Genomic DNA, 19,390 nt, shown 5'->3' with positions numbered 1-19,390 from the left:
CTTTTTTGATGGATTTTACTATTTTGATGTGCCTTTTGCTGTCCATAACTGCAATATGTAATATTCAGTTATGAATTGTGAAACATCACTGCCTATGACCACATTTCCAAAGAAAAATCTGTATGGATATCATAATTTCACCCATCATATTTTAAGGAAAGCAAAATTCATTCTGTTTAAAACATTTAGTGTCACTGAACATTTTTTTTTATTATGAGTTATATAAGAGCTACTAACAGTTATTATAACATCCTTTTACATACTTAAAATTTGACGTTTAATGATCAGTTACACCAACAAACAACAGATAGACACTGACATAGTTTAAAGAAGGAGGTGGTATCATTTAATTTGCACATTGAAGCTTTTATTTACACAGAATTAAACAACACCTACTTAGGTTTATGACTATACATCAGTAAATAACATGTAACGAGTCTTTTTTATCATATACATGTGGCATTTTCAAAAACATTGTAGATATTTTTATTTATATATATTTTTATTTTATCTCAGACAAACATTTGTTTTGATTTAAACACATTTAGCAGGAAATAAAGCAAAAAATGAATGGATGACACTTATTATGGACGACCGTTAATGATGTGTCTACAGAAATATGGAATGTTAAAAAAGTCAAAAGGCTTGTTCTCGTCCTCACCTCTCTTGATTTCAGTAAGCAACACAAACTCTTTGACAAACAAAGGTTAGATAACAGTTGAACAGATTTTTAAAAGCACATATATTTCAAAAGATAAAATGGCTTGAGACTAAAAAGCAATACAGTGAAAATATTAATTAATTAGGTTTTTCATTTTCTGATTTTTTTTCTACTGAAAAAAAAAGACATTGTTCACTGACATTTTTTTTGTACTGTGATTCAGACCTCTGTTAGACCCCAGCAAGTAATCATATAATTAATCATAAAACAAACAATCATTTTGAAATATTCCCACCAACCGGTGTCAATCTCTTTTTACACACTTTTCGAAGTATGTCTTTGATTTCAGCTGTGTTAAAGACATAAATAATAGGATTTAACAAAGGTGGAACGGCATACGACAGAGATGTGCCGATGACTCTGGCATTAGTTGTAAGAGGAATCAAAATTTGTGATATGTATGTGCAGTATATTGGAAGGAAAAATATTCCCACTAACAACAGGTGAGACACACAGGTCTTCAATGCTTTTAACCGTCCTTCCCAAGTTGTAATTTTGATCAAAGCAATAAAAATGTGCAGATAGGAAAGGACAATAATGACCATTGGCAGCGTAATGTACAAAGCGGAGATCAAATAAGCAAAAAACTCACTATATCTGGCATCATTACATGCCAACCTAAATAATGGTCCATGGTCACAAAAATAACTTGGTATTTTGTTGGATTCACAGAAGGAAAGTCGGGGTATCATAGACACCATAGAGGCCACCACAGAAGAATTAAATACCCATATTGCAGAGAAAATTAAAATCATACTACTATTAGTGACAATAGCATGATATCTTAATGGCAAACAAATTGCAATGAAGCGATCATATGCCAAAGCCACAAGAGTGAAACTTTGTACAGAACTAAAGAGGAACACAAAAAACATGTTCACCAAACAAGCATTGTAGGAGATGTACTGTGAGTCAAACAGAAAAGTGTTCATCATGTTAGGAATCAGTGCATTAGTTTCACCAATATCAGCCAAGGCCAAGTTAAACACACCAATGTACTTTGGACTGTGCAGACTCCGGTCAACAGCTATAATGAGAAGGACTACAGAGTTCCCAATTACAGATATAAAATAAATAACAAATAAAAATATATAGTAATAATTGCTGTACGGTATACCTGAAAGTCCACTGATGAAAAAGTATTCAGGACGAATAATGGAAATATTCTGGTAAAAACTTGCATTTACAGAATTCATAGCAACTTGTCTTCAGTGTTTTGTGCAAGCTGAAAATAGAAATTACCACAAAGCAATAACTTAGATTGTTATTTCAAAACTAGCTACAGTTTAAAATAAAAAAAAAATTCATATAAGTTTAAATAAAAATTAAAAACAGATTTGCATACATACGTTTTAGTTTGAGCAAACAATGACAGCATCTGTCTGAATGCTTGTGAGCTTCTATGAATGAAAGTTTTTTTTTTGCTGGAAATCCCGGTCCGGATTCTCTCATCACAATGACTGCAGGCTGTCTGTATTACTGAATCCAAATATATATTCTGATTCATCTCTAGAGAGAGAGAGAGCGAGAGCGAGAGCGAGAGAGAGAGAGAGAGAGAGAGAGATGTAATGATGTAATGCTCACTTGTTGCAAATGCTGTAACCAATATCATTTCTCTCAATGTTCTCAATATGGGGCCAGCATGGTTGCTGTGGGTTTCCTCTGGGTGCTCTGGTTTCCCCCATAATCGGAAGACCTGCGATATAGGTGAATTGAACAATCTAAATGGACCATAGTGTGAGAATGGGAGAGTGTATGGGCAAAAACCTAAGCTAAGAGTAATTGTTGGTTCATTCCACTATGACAACTCTTGATAAATCAGGGACTAAGCCAAAGAAGTGTCTGTCTGTGTGTTCTCAATGTGGCCTGCAAGCAATCCAGAACAACAGTACACATGTATAAATAAAATTTATGTCTGTGTTTGGACTAGCCATGCATATCCCTATTTTTTCTGGTGGTGGGTTTTAGGGGTAATGGAGGTGACAGATTGTGGTGACTGCCTGACATTACCCCCTCCTTCAGGGGCAGCTCCCGACACCCTATTGAGACGTTGAGGGAGGCCGCGACCACAAGGGGCAGGTCAATCCAAATATTGCGGAACTCCTGCAGAAGTGTGGGGTCAAGTTCAGTTTTCGAGATACCCAGGATCGCTCTTCTGGACCATACCCCTGCCAGTTGATGAGGTGTTCCTGGCAGCCCCTTCGATGCCTAGAGTCCAGGATCTCATTGACGAATTAGATGTGGGGCTGGTCGAGGACCTTTAGAGTAGGAGGTTCAGCTTCAGCCTCAGGGGTGTCTGTGGTAGAGGGATAGAAGGCTTTTTTAGTAAAATGTGAAAAGTAGGGTGAATGTGGTACCTGGATGGAAGCTGAAGCTTAATTCATTTGCTTGAGTTTTTTTAAGGCAACAAATATAGGCTGTCATAGACATGTGTTGCCATACCCTATCTTTAGGTTGGTACATGGGTGTTGTCTTACATCTAGCTAAAGCAAAGTTCTTGTGTCAGGAGAACAGCAGGGGCTGACATCCGAATATGCACTGAAAGGGTGTTAGGCCAGTAGAATCCAGACTGAGAAAGTTCTATGCGTACTCGACCATGGGAGGAACCTGCATCAGCTGTGTTGTTTGTTCAGGTAATGTCCGAGCACCCAGATCTTTCTCTCAGCCTGGCCGTTGGTCTGTTGATGATAACCGCAAAATTGGAAGAGCGAGAGGGTTTGTTTACTGCCCGGACGTCCAGAGCCAGGAGATTGGTAAGCTCTGTCCAGAAGGGCTTGATTCTAGGGGCATCGCATGTAGATCTTTCCTTCTAGACACTACGGAGGAGCTGGCTCCTGGAGGGTGGCATCTCCAGCCTTTGGCACATAAACTGCCGCTCTGCACTGGAAGTTTGGCCAGAGGAAAAAAGGTCATGCCCAACTGAGCCTGGTTCTCTAGAGGTTTCTTTCATTCACTTTTGTTAATTGGTGAAGTTCGTTCCTCACCACTGGCTTGTCAAAGCACTATATGAATAAACAAAAATTGAATTGAATATTGGATTTCCCATTTGTTAGCCCATATGATAGTGCTTACTATAAGTTTACAGAGAGCTTACAGAAAGTCATTATAGAGTGTCCGCAGGGATATACTTGGATCCGTGGCAATAGATGATTTGGAAGTTGAAGCGGGTAAGGAAGAGGGCCCAGTGAGCTTGGCGGGGGTTTAGGCATTTAGCCTCAAGGATGTATTGGAGGTTTTTGTAGTTTGTATTGGATCTGAAAGGATGAATTGCCCATTCTAGCCTGTGGAGCCACTCCTTCAGGGCCAATTTGATGGCTAGAAACTCCTTTTTACCCATGTCAAAGTTTTGCTCTGCCAAGGATAGCTTAAGGGAGAATTAGGTACAGGAATGGAGGAGAGAGGACTCACAGACTGCCTGAGAGAGCACCACCCATACTCCGATGGTGGATGTTCTGGATCAGGATGGGGAAGTACAGGGGTAGTGCTGAAGATGTTTTAAGCTGTTGGAAAGCTTCATGAACCAAGGGGTTCCAAGACATTCAACTCAAAATTGCTATTTTATAGCAATACCTCCCCCAGAGCAGGAATCTACAGGGTTTTTTTTATCCAGGAGCAGGACTCCCTTTGTGAGCAGCTGACATGCATGTAAAAAAATGGAACTCCACACCCTTGTCAGTCACTTGGAAGTGATCAGTGAAGACCAAAGTGGAAAAATATTTTTCATCACAAAAAACAAAATCCACTGGTGTCATCATTTGGCAGTGGCCCTATTGGGTATCAGATATTCACAGGCTGGCTATTGAAAATGAGATAAAGATGCTGAAACCTGGTATTATTGAGGCATCCCATAGATCTGGTCCAGCTTTACAGTGAAGGAATCAATGCCTGACAGCATCCTCAGGGTCTGTAATGAGAAAAAAACTTCAGCTTTGAAGGACACTCCATGCACCAAGTGGAAACTCCTGGACAGGCTCAGTGGAGCCGATATAACTCGACCCAGGGCCTTACAAAAGTATACTGACAGATGCATCTCACACCTGAGCCAAAGAAAGAACACCTTTCTCAATTCCCGTTGCCACTGGCATTATCGAGCCCTTCCCTTCATGTTCCACAGGGCCCCCATAATCTTCAGGAGACTGATGATTTCCCCTTCAGTTAGTCAAAATAATTTATGTCATTAATGACAGATTGGGGAATTACAGGATTGCCAATCACTCTCAAATGTATAAAAAAGGGCCAATGAAATATCTATAAAATTGGTAAGTGCAGCTCCACAGGTGCAACCATTCTTTCGTTTGAGTATATAAGGTGCATCTACAGAGCAGCACACCAGACTTGGTATCAAAGGTTTTCTTCATCTGAAGACCTGTTCTCTGCAACGTGACTCCTGCAAAAAGAGTTCCTTTTTTTTCTTACCTCCAGTGAAGTAAAAATGCATTCAGTGGCAGTTGAGTTTGGGTGCTGCTCCTGTCTCTGGGCATTTCACTGGGTCACAAATGAGCAGAGTAAGAAAGCTGATTTCCTAAAAGAGCAAAATGGTTGGCAATGTGTCATTTTCAAGATGTTGTACCGAACATGCACTGCTGGATGAAAAGCTGCAAGTCGATAAGCACACGGGCAGGTCTGAGGATCACATTGGGAGCTAATCTACCAACTTCGTCTTTGAAGACATCCCACTCATCTACAGCTCATCTCGGCCAGGCTGCATGAAAGTGCTAGTTCATCCTTAAGGTCCAGGACTTTGAGTCAGACATAATAAGTAGGGTTTTCCTTGGTAGGCCATGGCAAGTAGGTTGGAGGTGACAATGCCTTCGATTCAGCATCTGGACCAGCTAGAGAGGTGCAACTTGGGGGCTAATAAGTAAGAAGTAAAACCCTCTCCATAGCTGTTTTCTTCCCAGAACTGCATGTATAGCTCACACAGGCATGAAGTGTGCCTTTATATGCCCAGGCCTTAAGCTCATCCATCCTCATTGCTCATGATGGCAGGGCCACCAGGGGATATGAAACGATTCCTCAGGTGGAGCATGTGTGTGTGTAGGTCATTTGCATCACTCATGGCCAGAGCTACGTAACAAACGGTACAAAGTCAGCTGTTTGTGCCCTGAGGAAAAGATGGCCAAGCTTGGGTTAACTCACACATTATCCTGAGACCTCAGCCTGACTGTGCCCAAGGTTCCTACCTCTCCTTTCAGGGACCAGGAAGTGAACCTGTAAACACTGCCATTGGAGGAGGCAGACCCAGCCTTTTAATTGCTGTGTTCTGTTCATGCACTGCACATTTATGTGAATCACATCCAGAGCATAAGTTCCTTTGAGGAGCTCTTTGTCTGTTTTTGTGGTTGAAGGGAAGTGCCGTATCCAGACAAAGGCTGGTTCACTTGATTTTGGATGCAAATCCTGGATTACCAGGATTGTCTCCCAGGGGTAAGAGCACACTCCATAAGAAAGCACACTCCTTTTGGGCGTTTACGGACTCTTTAACAGACATCTGTAGACCTGCAGGCAGGGCAACACATATTCACGAGATTAAGCAGATCCGGTTTCCTCTCAATTGCTGGGTAGCACCAGTCAATTGAAAGGAGAATATCTAGTGTCAAAAAAACACTTGCTGCACCATTCTCCTTGTGTGCTTATTCCACTCTGCTAGCAAGTTCCCTGCTGGTTAACCTTAGAACGTTCCTCTACCTGACTCGCTGGAGGGGCCAGGACCCAGCTCATTACATTGTCTGTTATGCCCGCTTGGTCATCTGGGGATCGGTGCCAGATGTGTTATCCACTTAGCGGATATTATTATTATTATTTCAGAATACCACAAGGTCATGCTTTTCCCTTCTCTCACAACAATACATAATGTCTAATAACAAAAAGAGATTATTTTTATATAATTAATATATATTATATTATAATATATATAATTTTTACGCCCGCAGTAATTGTCCGCATGCTTGTTGAATTAAAAGTGTGCAACTGATGGACACAACTATCCTATAAGGCTGAGGGAGCGAATTTATGAATATAAGCAAATTGATGCAAATATTGGTCATGTGACAATGACAGAATTATATATTATATATTATTCATACTCATTTCATAAATGTTTATGAATCAAGTTCAAATTCAAATTATTGAACTGTTTAGTATATTGCTTTATTTTAGAAAAAAAATGAGAATCACCACAAAAATCCTCTTGTCTGCTTCTCTGAGGCATGAATTGTAAAACTTTATTGTTACCTAGTGTAAAATCAGCATGAAGTACAAAAACACACACTTATTATTGCTTTAGCTTTAGAGCTGTGGGCAAACGAGCTTTGTGCTCTTGAAGTTATTTTATGTAAATAGCATATTTGACATTTACATTTACATTTACATTTAGTCATTTAGCAGACGCTTTTATCCAAAGCGACTTACAAATGAGGACAAGGAAGCAATTCACACAACTATAAGAGCAGCAGTGAATAAGTGCTATAGACAAGTTTCAGGTGTGTTTGAATAATATGCATCTAATAATTTTCATAATCTTCAGCAATCAATTCCTGCAACTGTTTTTTGAGTTCTCGTATGTGCATATCAGTCTGTTATGTAACACTTATAACAACAACCAATACGCAATCAACAGCCTATCTAATAAAGTTTTGGTGGCTAGATTTCACACAATATACACATCACACAGTTAATAAAAATTAGATGGCAATGAAGGATTAGAGGAACAGCATAAATGAAGCTGAGAGTTTGAGGTTCTAAAAATATTTATATATTTCAATAGTCAGTTTTATTGTGACCAGAATCCCATTCATGTGAAAATTGACAACTTAATTACAATACAATACAACAAAATGAATTTAAATTAAAATATTTTATGGTTTTGCAACAAAACACACATATTAGAATTCACTCACTACTAACAATGAAGGATAAAAGGTTAACAGTTTTTAGGTGGAGTAAGTGAACACAGTGGTATGCACAAAATCAGTAAATACACCCAGTTGACATCAGCTGCATTAATAAATATGTACTATAAATGTGTTTATCACTGCTGATCAACAATTCACACATTCAGTCCCAGCAATGATGATACTTCATTGTAAAGTTTAAAGAAGTAAATATAATCATTTTGAAATGTCCTCTTTAACTGTTGCTGATCTTTTGCTAAACATTTTTTGCAACAGGGTTTTGATTTCAGCTGTATTTAAAACATAAATAATAGGATTTAGCATTGGAGGAACAACGTATGCCAAAGATGTGCTGATGACTCTGGCATTGGGAGTGAGAGCTAGCAAAAGCTGTGCAAGATATGTAAAGCATATTGGGAAAAAATAAACAGCTACTAACAACAGATGTGAAACACAGGTCTTCAGTGCTTTTAAACGTCTTTCCCAGGTTGTGATTTTGCTTAATGCAAGAAAAATGACTAGATATGAAAGGAATATAATGATCATCGGTGCTATAAGGAATAAAGATGTGATGACAAATCCCACAGATTTATTAAGGTTAAAATCATTACATGCCAACCTATACACTGGTCCATGATCACAAAAATAACTTTGTATAACATTAGATTCGCAGACAGACAGTCGGGTGATCAAAGACACCATCAGTGCCACCATAGAGGAATTAAATATCCATATTGCTGGAAAAACTAAAATCATACTGCTATTATTCACAATAGCATGATATCTTAATGGCAAACAAATTGCAATTAAACGATCATATGACATAATAACAAGAGAGACACTTTGCAAGCTACTAAAGAAGAACACAAAAAACATATTTGCCAAGCAAGCATTGTAGGAGATGTACTGGGAGTCAAACAGAAAAGTCTTCATCATGTTAGGAATCAGTGCATTAGTTTCACCAATATCAGCCAAGGCCAAGTTAAACACACCAATGTACTTTGGACTGTGCAGACTCCGGTACAGAGCTATTAAGAGAAGTACTACAGAGTTTCCAATTATAGTAATAAAATAAATGACAAATAAGAAAATATAGTAATAACTGCTGTACGGTATACCTGAAAGTCCAATGATGAAAAAGTACTGAGGATGAACAATGGAGATATTCTGGTAAAAACTTGCATTTAAAGAACTCATTGCAGCTTTTTTTTGTTACTTTACGAAAGCTGAAAATATATATTACCATAAGAAAGACAATATGATAAATTCACAAAATTGCTGTCAAAATTTAAAGGCATTATATTTTGTCATTTTAATTTTTCCCCATAGCATAGAATCACATACAGTACCCGTTTAAACGATCATAAACTTTAAAACCAGAGCAAGCAAAGACAATGATTGTAAAGATGCTTGCAAGCTTATTTTCCTTATCTCATGCTGCAGTCACTGAATCCACATGCTGTATATCTACCTTTTTTCCCCTCTTGAGAGTTTTCAGAAAAAACTGTGATGTAATCATTGCGTGATGTAGTAAATGTTTTTGACCACTCCTTTGAATGGATGTTCTTATTACAGTTCTCTTTAAAGTGTTTATTATTTTAGGATAGATTATATTACATAAATTATATTATATTAAGTATATGTAGATTATATTACCTTCTTGTTTGTCAATTGTGTGTCTTGATAACGACACACAATTTGTTGCAAGTAATTTTTTTGATCTCATGGCTCTAGAAATAGAAAGATTACTGTTCAATTGGATGTGAACAAATTGCAAGTTGGTGCAACCATATATTACATAGATTATATTATATTATGTATATGTAGGCTGGGGGGCTGGGGTTCAAAACACCCACCCCCTCACTTACAAAGTTCCAGAATTTGTCCTATACAAAAGCTCATTTGTCCTATTTTGTCTGCTATGCAATACATTGCGAAAACCCATTGAAGAAGGCTTTAAAACCAAGTGGTACACTTTATTGGGTGTGTCATGTACTAGAGCAAGACGAGGGACAACAAAGGTAAGGATCCAATTGCAGTCTAATAAGATTACTCAAGCAGGAAAACAAGGTCAAAACAGGAGTGGCTGGTACATGAGGAGAATTTAAATTGAACTAACAAAACAGACATAAAGTCAAAATAGATGGCAAAAAGGATCAAACACTAAACAAGGCTAAGTTCAAAAACAAACAGGCAAAGCAAAGAAACATGCAAACGTACATTAACATCAAATACTCTGTGCTAAACTGGAGTATGTGTGGTGTATAAATAGTCTGAATGATCAGCGATCACAAGTCTCATCTGTGTGTGTCTTATCAGCTGTGATCAGCTACTGGTGTGTGACATGGCCTGATGGGAATTGTAGTTCCGTAACAAGACGTGTTAGGAGGCCATGATGGAGTTGGCAAATTTGGCCAGGATGCCGGGGTTAAACCCCTACTCTTTTTCGAAAGACATCCTGGGATTTTGAATGACCAGAGAGTCAGGACCTTGGTTTAATGTCTCATTCGAAAGATGATGCTCACTGAGTAGTATAGAGTCCCCGTCACTATACTGGGGCATTAGGACCCACACAGACCGCAGGTTGGGCGCCCCCTGCTGGCCTCACTAACACCACTTCCGGCAGCAACCTAGCTTTCCCATGTGGTCTCCCATCCAGGTACTGACCGGCGCAGTCCTGCTTAGATTCAGTGATCGACCACGTGAGAGTTGCCGAGAGCTAGCTGGAACTCCGGTGTCGGCTCCAGCCTTTTGTGGAACTCAGGTGGCAGCTCCAGCAGTGGTGGAGCTCTTGTTGTGAACTTGGCTCTCGGGCAGCAAAACGAGGTACAAGTGACGCCATCATCCTTGTTAGTGTTGGGGTGAACAGCAAGTTCCATGGCAATGATGAAGAATCTGGCAGCACTGGCAGTGGTGGAGAATCTGGCAGCTCTAGCTGTGACAGGGAATCTGGAAGCTCTGGCTGTGAGAGGGAATCTGGCAGCTCTGGCTTTGATGGGGAACCTGGAAGCTCTGGCTGTGAACTTGGCTCTTGTGGTGTATAAATCGTCTGAATGATCAGTGACCAAAAGTCTCTGCTGTGTGTGACTCATCAGCCGTGATCGGCAACTAGTGTGTGTGACATGGCCTGATGGGATTTTATGTTGATGTTCCTTAACAAGACGTGTAGTTCACCAGTTATTTGTCAGGAGTGGATCGCTGGTGATTGTGAAAGTGTGTTGTTCAGCATGACTGAGGAAAGTTAAATGTGCAGGCCAGTTTGTTATTTGCATAATAAATGACAACAGGCTACAGCTTTTATTTATTTAAAACTTTAACAGATACCTATTTTTTCCTAATGATATATGATGTAATATGTTTCTATTTAATAAGTATTGTTTTCAAATTTCTTCATTCTAGTGCTTTAGGAAATGTTTTTGGTACACGAAAAAGTGTGGTTTTAATGACCATCCGACAAGCTAGTCCAGCAACAAATAGTGCTTAAAGCGTCACTAAAATGCAACCTAATTAAGCCTCATAAATAAATAGAAAATGAGGCGAAAACTGCAAAAAGTTAATTTTTTTCAAAGAAAAAAATCCACCCCTTTCACCAGACTGGCTACGAGCCCGAGGACCATAAATTTGTCTGGCTGAAACAGAGAACATTGGGAGCAGAGCTAACAAAGGAAAGACGTACAGGAGTAATTTTGGCCACTCCTGACTAAGACTGGCTGCCATTATTTTGTAATTCAAAATAACTAAATTATTATGTTTTAACAAGTCACATGATGCATATACTCTAGAAATCATTAAGCTTGAAATGGTCTATTTTTATTCGACAATCTTTAAAATGAGCAATAAGCCATACCTGTCAACATTGGGATGTGAAAATAAGGGATATGCCCACCATAATAAGGGATTCCCCCGACCAATACTAAATATGTTCATCTGGAGCAGATTCATTGTAAATAAACAGTTAAATGGTCAGTAATATGTTTTATTGTTATCATTCACAAAAGAAAAAAAACAGTATACATTAGCTTCAAATACATTAGCAAACAGTTCAGCTTATTAAGCTTAATAGCTTGAAACTTAATAATGAAATAGAATCAAGCCATCAAATCTCAAAAGCCGTTTCTTCACTGTATAACTTACAAGAGCAACGAATGAATCTCTTATTTATTTAGATTTGTTTGGTTTGATTACATTAAATAACAGGTGTCACTTTAAAATGCACACATCTAACGTTATAATGAAAGCTTTCGATTGCTTTCCTAAATTTTTATGCTCATTTAGGACGAAATTAGTTGTGTTTGAAAAAAAAAACCCACCAAGATCGACATCTTTAGATATTATTATTATTATTATTAATCATATGTATATGTCTGTTCAAACACGCACACAAAACCCAGACTTTTGCTCCGCTTCAAAACGTGTGTACAGAATCCATTTGGGAAACAGCATCTATTTATCACTGTGAAAAAGCACAGAACAGACTCACATTTAAGCGCAAGGGTGGCCCCTGGTGGTTCGGCGGTATGGGTTGCATATAGGGAGGCTCGGCTCTTTAATGTTTATTTGCTACACTTAAGAGAAAGACTAAAAATACGGGAGAAATACGGGAAAATACTTTTACGGGATGATAGCGGGATAAAACTGTAAAATACAGGAGAATCCCAAGAAAAACAGGAGGGTTGACAGGTATGCAATAAATGCTTAAACCCAATAAATAACCAAAGCATCAGTGTGTTTGTTCATTTATAATGCTTATTTATTACTGTACAACATAAAAGGAAAAAAAAAACAAATGCAGACACACAACTAAAAGCAGGAGCCGTACAAGAAAAAACTACAAATCTTGGTTCATACAGTACATACAGTACTCATACCAAAACAGACCCCTGTTTTAGAAAGTCAATTAAGAACACATTAGGGAGTCTTCAGTTCAAAGTCAATTGTTTAACAAAAATACATTTGTAGATGACAGTGATAATTTAGCAACCATATAAATAACATTTTTATATTGTAAGCCATATAAACCTTCGGAGCAAGCATCTTCATATGAGTAATATAATAACAGAACTCAGCATAGACATTTCAGTCATTTTGAAATACTCTCAACTGCCACAGGTTTGTTTTTAAACACTTTCCGAATTATGTCTTTGATTTCAGCAGTGTTTAAAACATAAATGATGGGATTTAGCATCGGTGGAATAGTATATGCCAGTGATGTGCAGATGACACGTGCATTGGGACTGAGAGAAAGCAAGAGCTGTGCAAAGTATGTGCAAAACAGAGGGAGGAATAATGTTCCTACTAACAACAGATGAGATACACAGGTCTTCAATGCCTTTAAACGTCCTTCCCAAGTCGTAATTTTGGTTAAAGCAAGAAAAATGCCTAGATATGACAGGACTATAAGAAACAATGGTATTACAAGGTATAAAGCAGTTATGAGAAAAGCCATAAACTTATTTACACTAAAGTCATTACATGCTATCCTATACACTGGTCCATGATCACAAAAATAACTCTGTATCATATTAGACTGACAGAAGGAAAGCCGGGTGATCAAAGACACCATCAAGGCCACCACAAAGGAATTAAATGCCCAAACTGCTGCAAAAGCTAAAAGCATAGTGGTATTATTCACAAGAGCATGATATCTCAATGGCAAGCAAATTGCAACAAAGCGATCAAATGCCAGAACAAGAAGCGCAAAGCTTTGTATGGAGCTAAAGAGGAACACAAAAAACATATTTGCCAAACAAGCATTGTAGGAGATGTACTGTGAGTCAAACAGAAAAGTCTTCATCATGTTAGGAATCAGTGCATTAGTTTCACCAATATCAGCCAAGGCCAAGTTAAACACACCAATGTACTTTGGACTGTGCAGACTCCGGTCAACAGCTATAATGAGAAGGACTACAGAGTTCCCAAATAAAGTAATGAAATATGTGATAAATAAGAAAATGTAGAAATAACCACTGTAAGGTGTACCGGAAAGTCCAATGATGAAAAAGTACTGAGGATGAACAATGGAGATATTCTGGTAAAAACTTTCATTTAAAAAATTCATGGCAGTCTTTGCGTTTGGTGTTTTGTTCAAGCTGAAAATACATAGACAGCACAGACATAAGCAAACCTAAAACATTTACACAGTCACAATAATTTTCAATATACCTTTCATGCTAATACAGTATTTGGATTACAGACCTGCAAATATAAAGAATTGTCAAGTCAGAGCAAACAATGACAGTCTGAACACCTGTGAGCTGTCTGAACCACTCAGCTCAGTCCATGACCTTCTTCTCTCATGCTGGAAAGATCAATGTATGTCAGCATCACTGAATCCAAATATATATCATCATCTTCATCTCTCGAGAGCTTTCAAACAATACAATTGTGTAATGTACAGTTGAAGTCAGTATTTTTAGCTCCCATGAACTAATAGCCCCTGTGTTTATTTTTTCCCCTATTTCTGTTTAACGGAGAGATTTTCAACACATTTCTAAATATAATAGTTTTAATAACTTATTTCTAATAACTGATTTATTTTATCTTTGCCATGATGACAGTAAATAATATTTGACTAGATATTTTTCAAGACACTTCTATACAGCTGAAAGTGACATTTGAAGGCTTAACTAGGTTAATTAGGTTAACTTGGCAGGTTAGGGTAATTAGGCAAGTTATTGTATAACGGTGGTTTGTTCTGTAGACTATAAAAAAAAATATATAGCTTAAAGGGGCTAATAACTTTGACCTTAAAATGGATTTTAAAAAAATTAAAACTGCTTTTATTCTAGCCTAAATAAAACAAATAAGACTTTCTCCAGAACAAAAAATATTATCAGACATACTGTGAAAATTTGGGAAATATTTACAAAAGTATAAACAGTATAAAAATGAAAATTGTACTAAGAAATTACTTGATGAGTGCGAATCTTAGCTTTTTGAAAAATATTTAAAAAAGAAAAAAAATTCAAAGGGGGACTAATAATTCTGACTTTAATTGTACCTTGGGGTTTAAATATATGTTTACCTTTCTGTTTTTGCAAATAATTTTGACAGTTACCAAAGCGCTCCATTGGTAAGGATTTTTCATACATTTAGATATAATACTGCAAATTAACAGTCTTAATTTCTGTATAGCCCTTCCACTTACCTCTACAACTCCAAGCAAAAGAAAATTGGGTGATCGATGTGAGTGAAAAGCTAAGGGGTATAATTGGGATAGGGTCTTAGTGTGGTCAGAACATATACAGTAGTAGCCGACTTCAGCAAGGGGCTAAGCAAGGCTAAAAGAGGTTTTATGTCACACAACAAGAGCCACTACTGTCATGAGTCTGGTGTGTCTGTGTTGTGTTCATATAGTTGTTGTGTCATGTGATGTCTCATTTGTTGTGTTCCATGTGCTTCTGTTTTATGTCATGTGATTCTTTTGTTCTGGTTTGTCGTTGTTTGTTAATGTTCATTAGTTCCACCTGTGCCATACTCCTGCATGAATTCAGTTTAATCATGCCTTGTGTATTTTTACCACTGAGTTTGTTTACCACTGAGGAGAACTGGTTGTGCCCAGCTGGGCCTGATTTTTCTCTATTTTTTTCTTCTTCTTCACTTTCATCAATTTGGTGAATTTTGTTCTCACCAGTGTCACCACTGGCTTGCTTTGTTTAGGACTTTACGGCTTTCAGCAGTGATATTTACATTACGCTGAACTCAACTAAACTGACCTTTAACTGTGATGACTGAACTGAAGCAATTTCAATTTACTAGAACTTTACCTATGTTACACAATCTACATTGCAAAAAGCACTATAGAACTAAAGATAAATTGAATGTATGGGTATTGACTATTGCAAAAATGAATCAAGATAATGATGACGATGATAAATGTTTTGATTTAAAATTAGTATAAGCTGAGATAAAAGATGCTTTTATACATAGTAACTAATACAAGTGCAGTATCTCCCAACAGTAATCCTTCATTCATTAATTTTCCTTCGGCTTAGTCTTTTATTTATCAGGGGTCATCACAGTTGAATGAACCGCCAACTATTCCAGTTTTACGCAGCGGATGCCCTTCCAGCCACAACCCAGTACTGGGAAAAACCAACAGACATGACAACAAAATATATCTCAATAATATATATCACTTACAGTATTTGCATTTCTCATCTAAATAAGTTGTTTTTTAAACTGGAGTTTAAAGTTCAATAAATGTCAGACAACTTGCTTTGGACCAGATTTCTTTTGAAATTTATTTGACCATTGATTCTCTCTGAATAAGGTAGCTTTATAGCATCTAATGCAAATTAGAATGTCATATACTGATAATAATATAGCAATGGGAATAAGTGATAATTTCATAAGCTTCCTCCACTAATTGTGCTGATGAAAGAGCAGCAAGAGAAAGAAGCTGGAATTTGCTAGAACAGCCTTGAACATGAAGTGCTGTGAGCTGGGGATCTCCAGAGAGCACCAAAGGCTCCTAAAATCTGGAACATATAGAAAAGGCCCTGAAGTATTGTAGGTGCTGAAAGTCCTAAACAATCTTGAACAACCATGAAGGTACCTTGAAGTGAAGTACATCTTCCACCTTTCTTGGATGTAGACTGAAACATGCCGAGTACATTGTCTTCTCACTGGATGAAGACCTTAATGCTGTATTGCAAAATTGTCACCCCAAAAAGAAGTAAAATCATGGTCATTTGCTTACAAAATTCCATAATCATTTGCTTACAAACATTAAGGTGAATAATTCTATTCTGAAATTATTTCAATTAAATATTGTTATTCATATTACGATTATGATTAAAAATTATGAATTAACTTTATTTATACTTTTTAAAATGTTCATATTTTGCACATATATGTACACTGCACATATTAATACATATTGTGGAAGGTTTTCTGTATTTGTTGTAAAACTTTTAGCAGAGCTGCAATATTATTGATTGAAAAATTAAAATTATACATAGAAGAACTCTGTTTGTCAAACAAATTAATGAGTAGCAATCATAATAGATGACTAATGATGTGTTGATGCAGAGAGATCCATAAAAACATCTCCGGCACCTGGGAAAATCCTGTCTCCCATCACCCTGAGTACTGGATCAAAACATCATTAAAAAAAGTTTTGTTAACAAATAATGACCCTGTGACCTCACAAAACAACTTAAACATTATTTTCCACTCTTCCTTCAGTATCATTAAGTATAACAGGTGAGCTGTTCTAGTGACTTTCTGTTTTTGCACTAGATGAAAGTAGAAATTACCATGAAAACTGAGATGAGAAAATAAACAAACATGTCATTTTATATTTTTAACAGCTACTAAAATGCACAAACTATGGGTTTTACATGTAATCAGGCAACACAATAGATAACAGAAAAAAAGGACAGTGAACACAATTCATACAATGACTGATTAAAAACCCACCGTGACATTGACTTTCTCATGAAATTCGATTTAAATGACTTGCATGATACATTTTTTTCTAGTTTGAAAAACAATCTTTAAGCCTTATAAAATTTGAAACATTTAAAAGCGAAATAGGCCTGTTACTGACATTGCCTTACTCCCAGTAAATACCAAAACATGTGTTTTACAGTATATCCATGCACAGAATAAACAGATTCCCAGAGACAATAAATTAAGCCATATCAACAAACTATACAAATAATCATGTCTAAATGGACACTTGGATTACAGATCAAAATGCAATACATAGATAAAACAATAGCAAAATGTGTTTGGGGTAAAATATTTATATGTCAACATAACTGCTCACTAAAGGTTATTTAAACTGAATAAGAATACAGTAGTATAATACAGACATCTGAAATTAGGTGGATAAATAAAGAGTAAATAGTAACTAGTATATTACTACTGTACAGTTGTAAATATTTTATGCACATTACAACATAATTTGAATTGAGTTAAATTTAAAGAAAAAACGGCAACTTTTCTAAAGAAAACATTGTTCTATGTCATTATTTTATACTGCCACATAGAACTCTCAGACCTACATACAGAATGCGATTTCAAAAACGATAAAAATAGACATTTTAATTACTTTGAAACAGTCTCAATCGGCAGAGATCTGTTTTTAAAACCTTTTCGAATTGTGTTTTTGATTTCAGCCGTGTTTAAAACATAAATGATGGGATTTAGCATTGGTGGAATAGCATATGCCAAAGACGTGCTGATGACTCTAGAATTGGAAGTGCTAAAAAGCAATAATGAAGTAAGGTATGTGAAGAATATGGGGAGGAAATAAATCCCCACTAATAACAGATGTGAAACACAGGTCTTCAGTGCTTTTAAACGTCTTTCCCAAGTTGCAATCTTGCTTACAACCAAGAAAATGCCCAGATATGACAGGAAAATGACGAGCATTGGTGCTATAAGGTATAAAGTTGTGTAGAGAAATCCCATAATCTTATTTATGTTATTGTCATTGCATGCCATCCTAAACATTGGACCATGATCACAAAAATAACTTTGTATCACATTGGATTTACAGAATGAAATGTTGGTCACCAAAGACACCATAGAGGCAACAATAACAGAATTGAACAAGAAAACAACTGAGAAAATTGAAATCATACTGGTATTGTTCACAATGACATGATATCTTAATGGCAAGCAAATTGCAATTAAACGATCATATGCCATAACAACAAGGGTGAGGCTCTGCATAGAGCTAAAAAGGAATACAAAAAACATGTTCACCAAACAAGCATTATAGGTGATGTACTGAGAGTCAAACAGGAAAGTCTTCATCATGTTAGGAATCAGTGCATTAGTTTCACCAATATCAGCCAAGGCCAAGTTAAACACACCAATGTACTTTGGACTGTGCAGACTCCGGTCAAGAACTATAAGAAGAATGACTAGAAAGTTGCCAATGACGGTAATAAAGTAAATAACAAATATGAAAATATAGTAGAAATTGCTGTAAGGTATACCAGAAAGTCCAAGGATAAAAAAGTATTCAGGACGAACAACAGAAATATTCTGGGAGAAGCTTGCATTTAAAGAACTCATAGCAACTTTACATTTAGTGTTTTACACAGGCTAAATATAACAATTGTCACAAAGACATAGAAAATCTGCAGAACTCACAAAATTGTCAAGTATTTTCAGATGTTCAAAATACACTAATGTACACAAAATGTTTAAATCACAGCAAACAACGAGCTTCTATCTTACAGCTTAAAATATCTCAGCAGTTAATACCAATCCTTATTGCCTGATGCCATGAAGATCACTGTGCATCCGCATCAGTGACAAATATATCTTGATTCGTCTCTAGAGGATTTTCTGACAAAGCAGAGGTATCACCTTTTTTTTTTAGCATTGCACACTCTAGTAGCCTGGTTTCACTGCTTATATATTTAAACATAAGTACACAATCTTAACATGTACAAAATGTATATTTTTGCAAGCTTGTATTGTTGTTGATCTGTACAATACAGGTGTTGTGACAACCAACATTCATTCATTTTCCTTTCGGCTTAGTCCCTTTATTAATCTGGCGTTGCCAAAGCGGAATGAACCGCCAACTTATCTAGCATATGTTTTACACAACAGATGCCCTTCCAGCTGCAACCCAACACTGGGAAACACCCATTCACTCTTGCATTGACACACATACACTTATACGCTACGGACAATTTAGTTTATTCAATTCACCTATAGTGCATGTCTTTGAACTGTGGGGGAAACCGGAGGACTTGGAGGAAACCCACGAGGGGAACATGCAAACTCCACACAGAGATGGCAACTG

The 19,390-nt window shown here is 36.9% G+C and overlaps 4 protein-coding genes across 4 annotated transcripts; all 4 read right to left on the bottom strand.

Moving 5' to 3' along the window:
* Positions 1 to 936: 936 nt before the first annotated feature.
* LOC130241891 (olfactory receptor 1M1-like) lies at positions 937 to 1,920 on the bottom strand. The gene has a single exon (XM_056473871.1). The coding sequence runs from the start codon at positions 1,915 to 1,917 to the stop codon at positions 937 to 939; it is 981 nt and encodes a 326-aa protein (XP_056329846.1). The 5' UTR covers positions 1,918 to 1,920.
* A 5,910-nt stretch (positions 1,921 to 7,830) lies between these two features.
* or42c1 (odorant receptor, family 42, subfamily C, member 1) lies at positions 7,831 to 8,820 on the bottom strand. The gene has a single exon (XM_056473986.1). It carries the CDS (start codon positions 8,809 to 8,811, stop codon positions 7,831 to 7,833), a length of 981 nt encoding a protein of 326 aa, XP_056329961.1. The 5' UTR covers positions 8,812 to 8,820.
* Positions 8,821 to 12,694: 3,874 nt separating this feature from the next.
* or42c3 (odorant receptor, family 42, subfamily C, member 3) lies at positions 12,695 to 13,678 on the bottom strand. Its single transcript, XM_056473915.1, has one exon. The coding sequence runs from the start codon at positions 13,670 to 13,672 to the stop codon at positions 12,695 to 12,697; it is 978 nt and encodes a 325-aa protein (XP_056329890.1). The 5' UTR covers positions 13,673 to 13,678.
* Positions 13,679 to 17,670: 3,992 nt separating this feature from the next.
* or42c4 (odorant receptor, family 42, subfamily C, member 4) lies at positions 17,671 to 18,678 on the bottom strand. The gene has a single exon (XM_056473883.1). The coding sequence runs from the start codon at positions 18,646 to 18,648 to the stop codon at positions 17,671 to 17,673; it is 978 nt and encodes a 325-aa protein (XP_056329858.1). The 5' UTR covers positions 18,649 to 18,678.
* Between the last annotated feature and the right edge of the window lie 712 nt (positions 18,679 to 19,390).

This window comes from Danio aesculapii, chromosome 15, assembly GCF_903798145.1.
Source record: "Danio aesculapii chromosome 15, fDanAes4.1, whole genome shotgun sequence".
Lineage (NCBI taxonomy): Eukaryota > Metazoa > Chordata > Actinopteri > Cypriniformes > Danionidae > Danio > Danio aesculapii.
The sequence above is the reverse complement of the archived record's forward strand: the minus strand, read 5'-3'. Positions and strand labels throughout refer to the sequence as shown.

Bases quoted from the DNA above. Each gene is read 5' to 3' on its own strand.
- or42c4 (XM_056473883.1), bottom strand. From the start codon at position 18,648: ATGAGTTCTTTAAATGCAAGCTTCTCCCAGAATATTTCTGTTGTTCGT.
- LOC130241891 (XM_056473871.1), bottom strand. From the start codon at position 1,917: ATGAATTCTGTAAATGCAAGTTTTTACCAGAATATTTCCATTATTCGT.
- or42c3 (XM_056473915.1), bottom strand. From the start codon at position 13,672: ATGAATTTTTTAAATGAAAGTTTTTACCAGAATATCTCCATTGTTCAT.
- or42c1 (XM_056473986.1), bottom strand. From the start codon at position 8,811: ATGAGTTCTTTAAATGCAAGTTTTTACCAGAATATCTCCATTGTTCAT.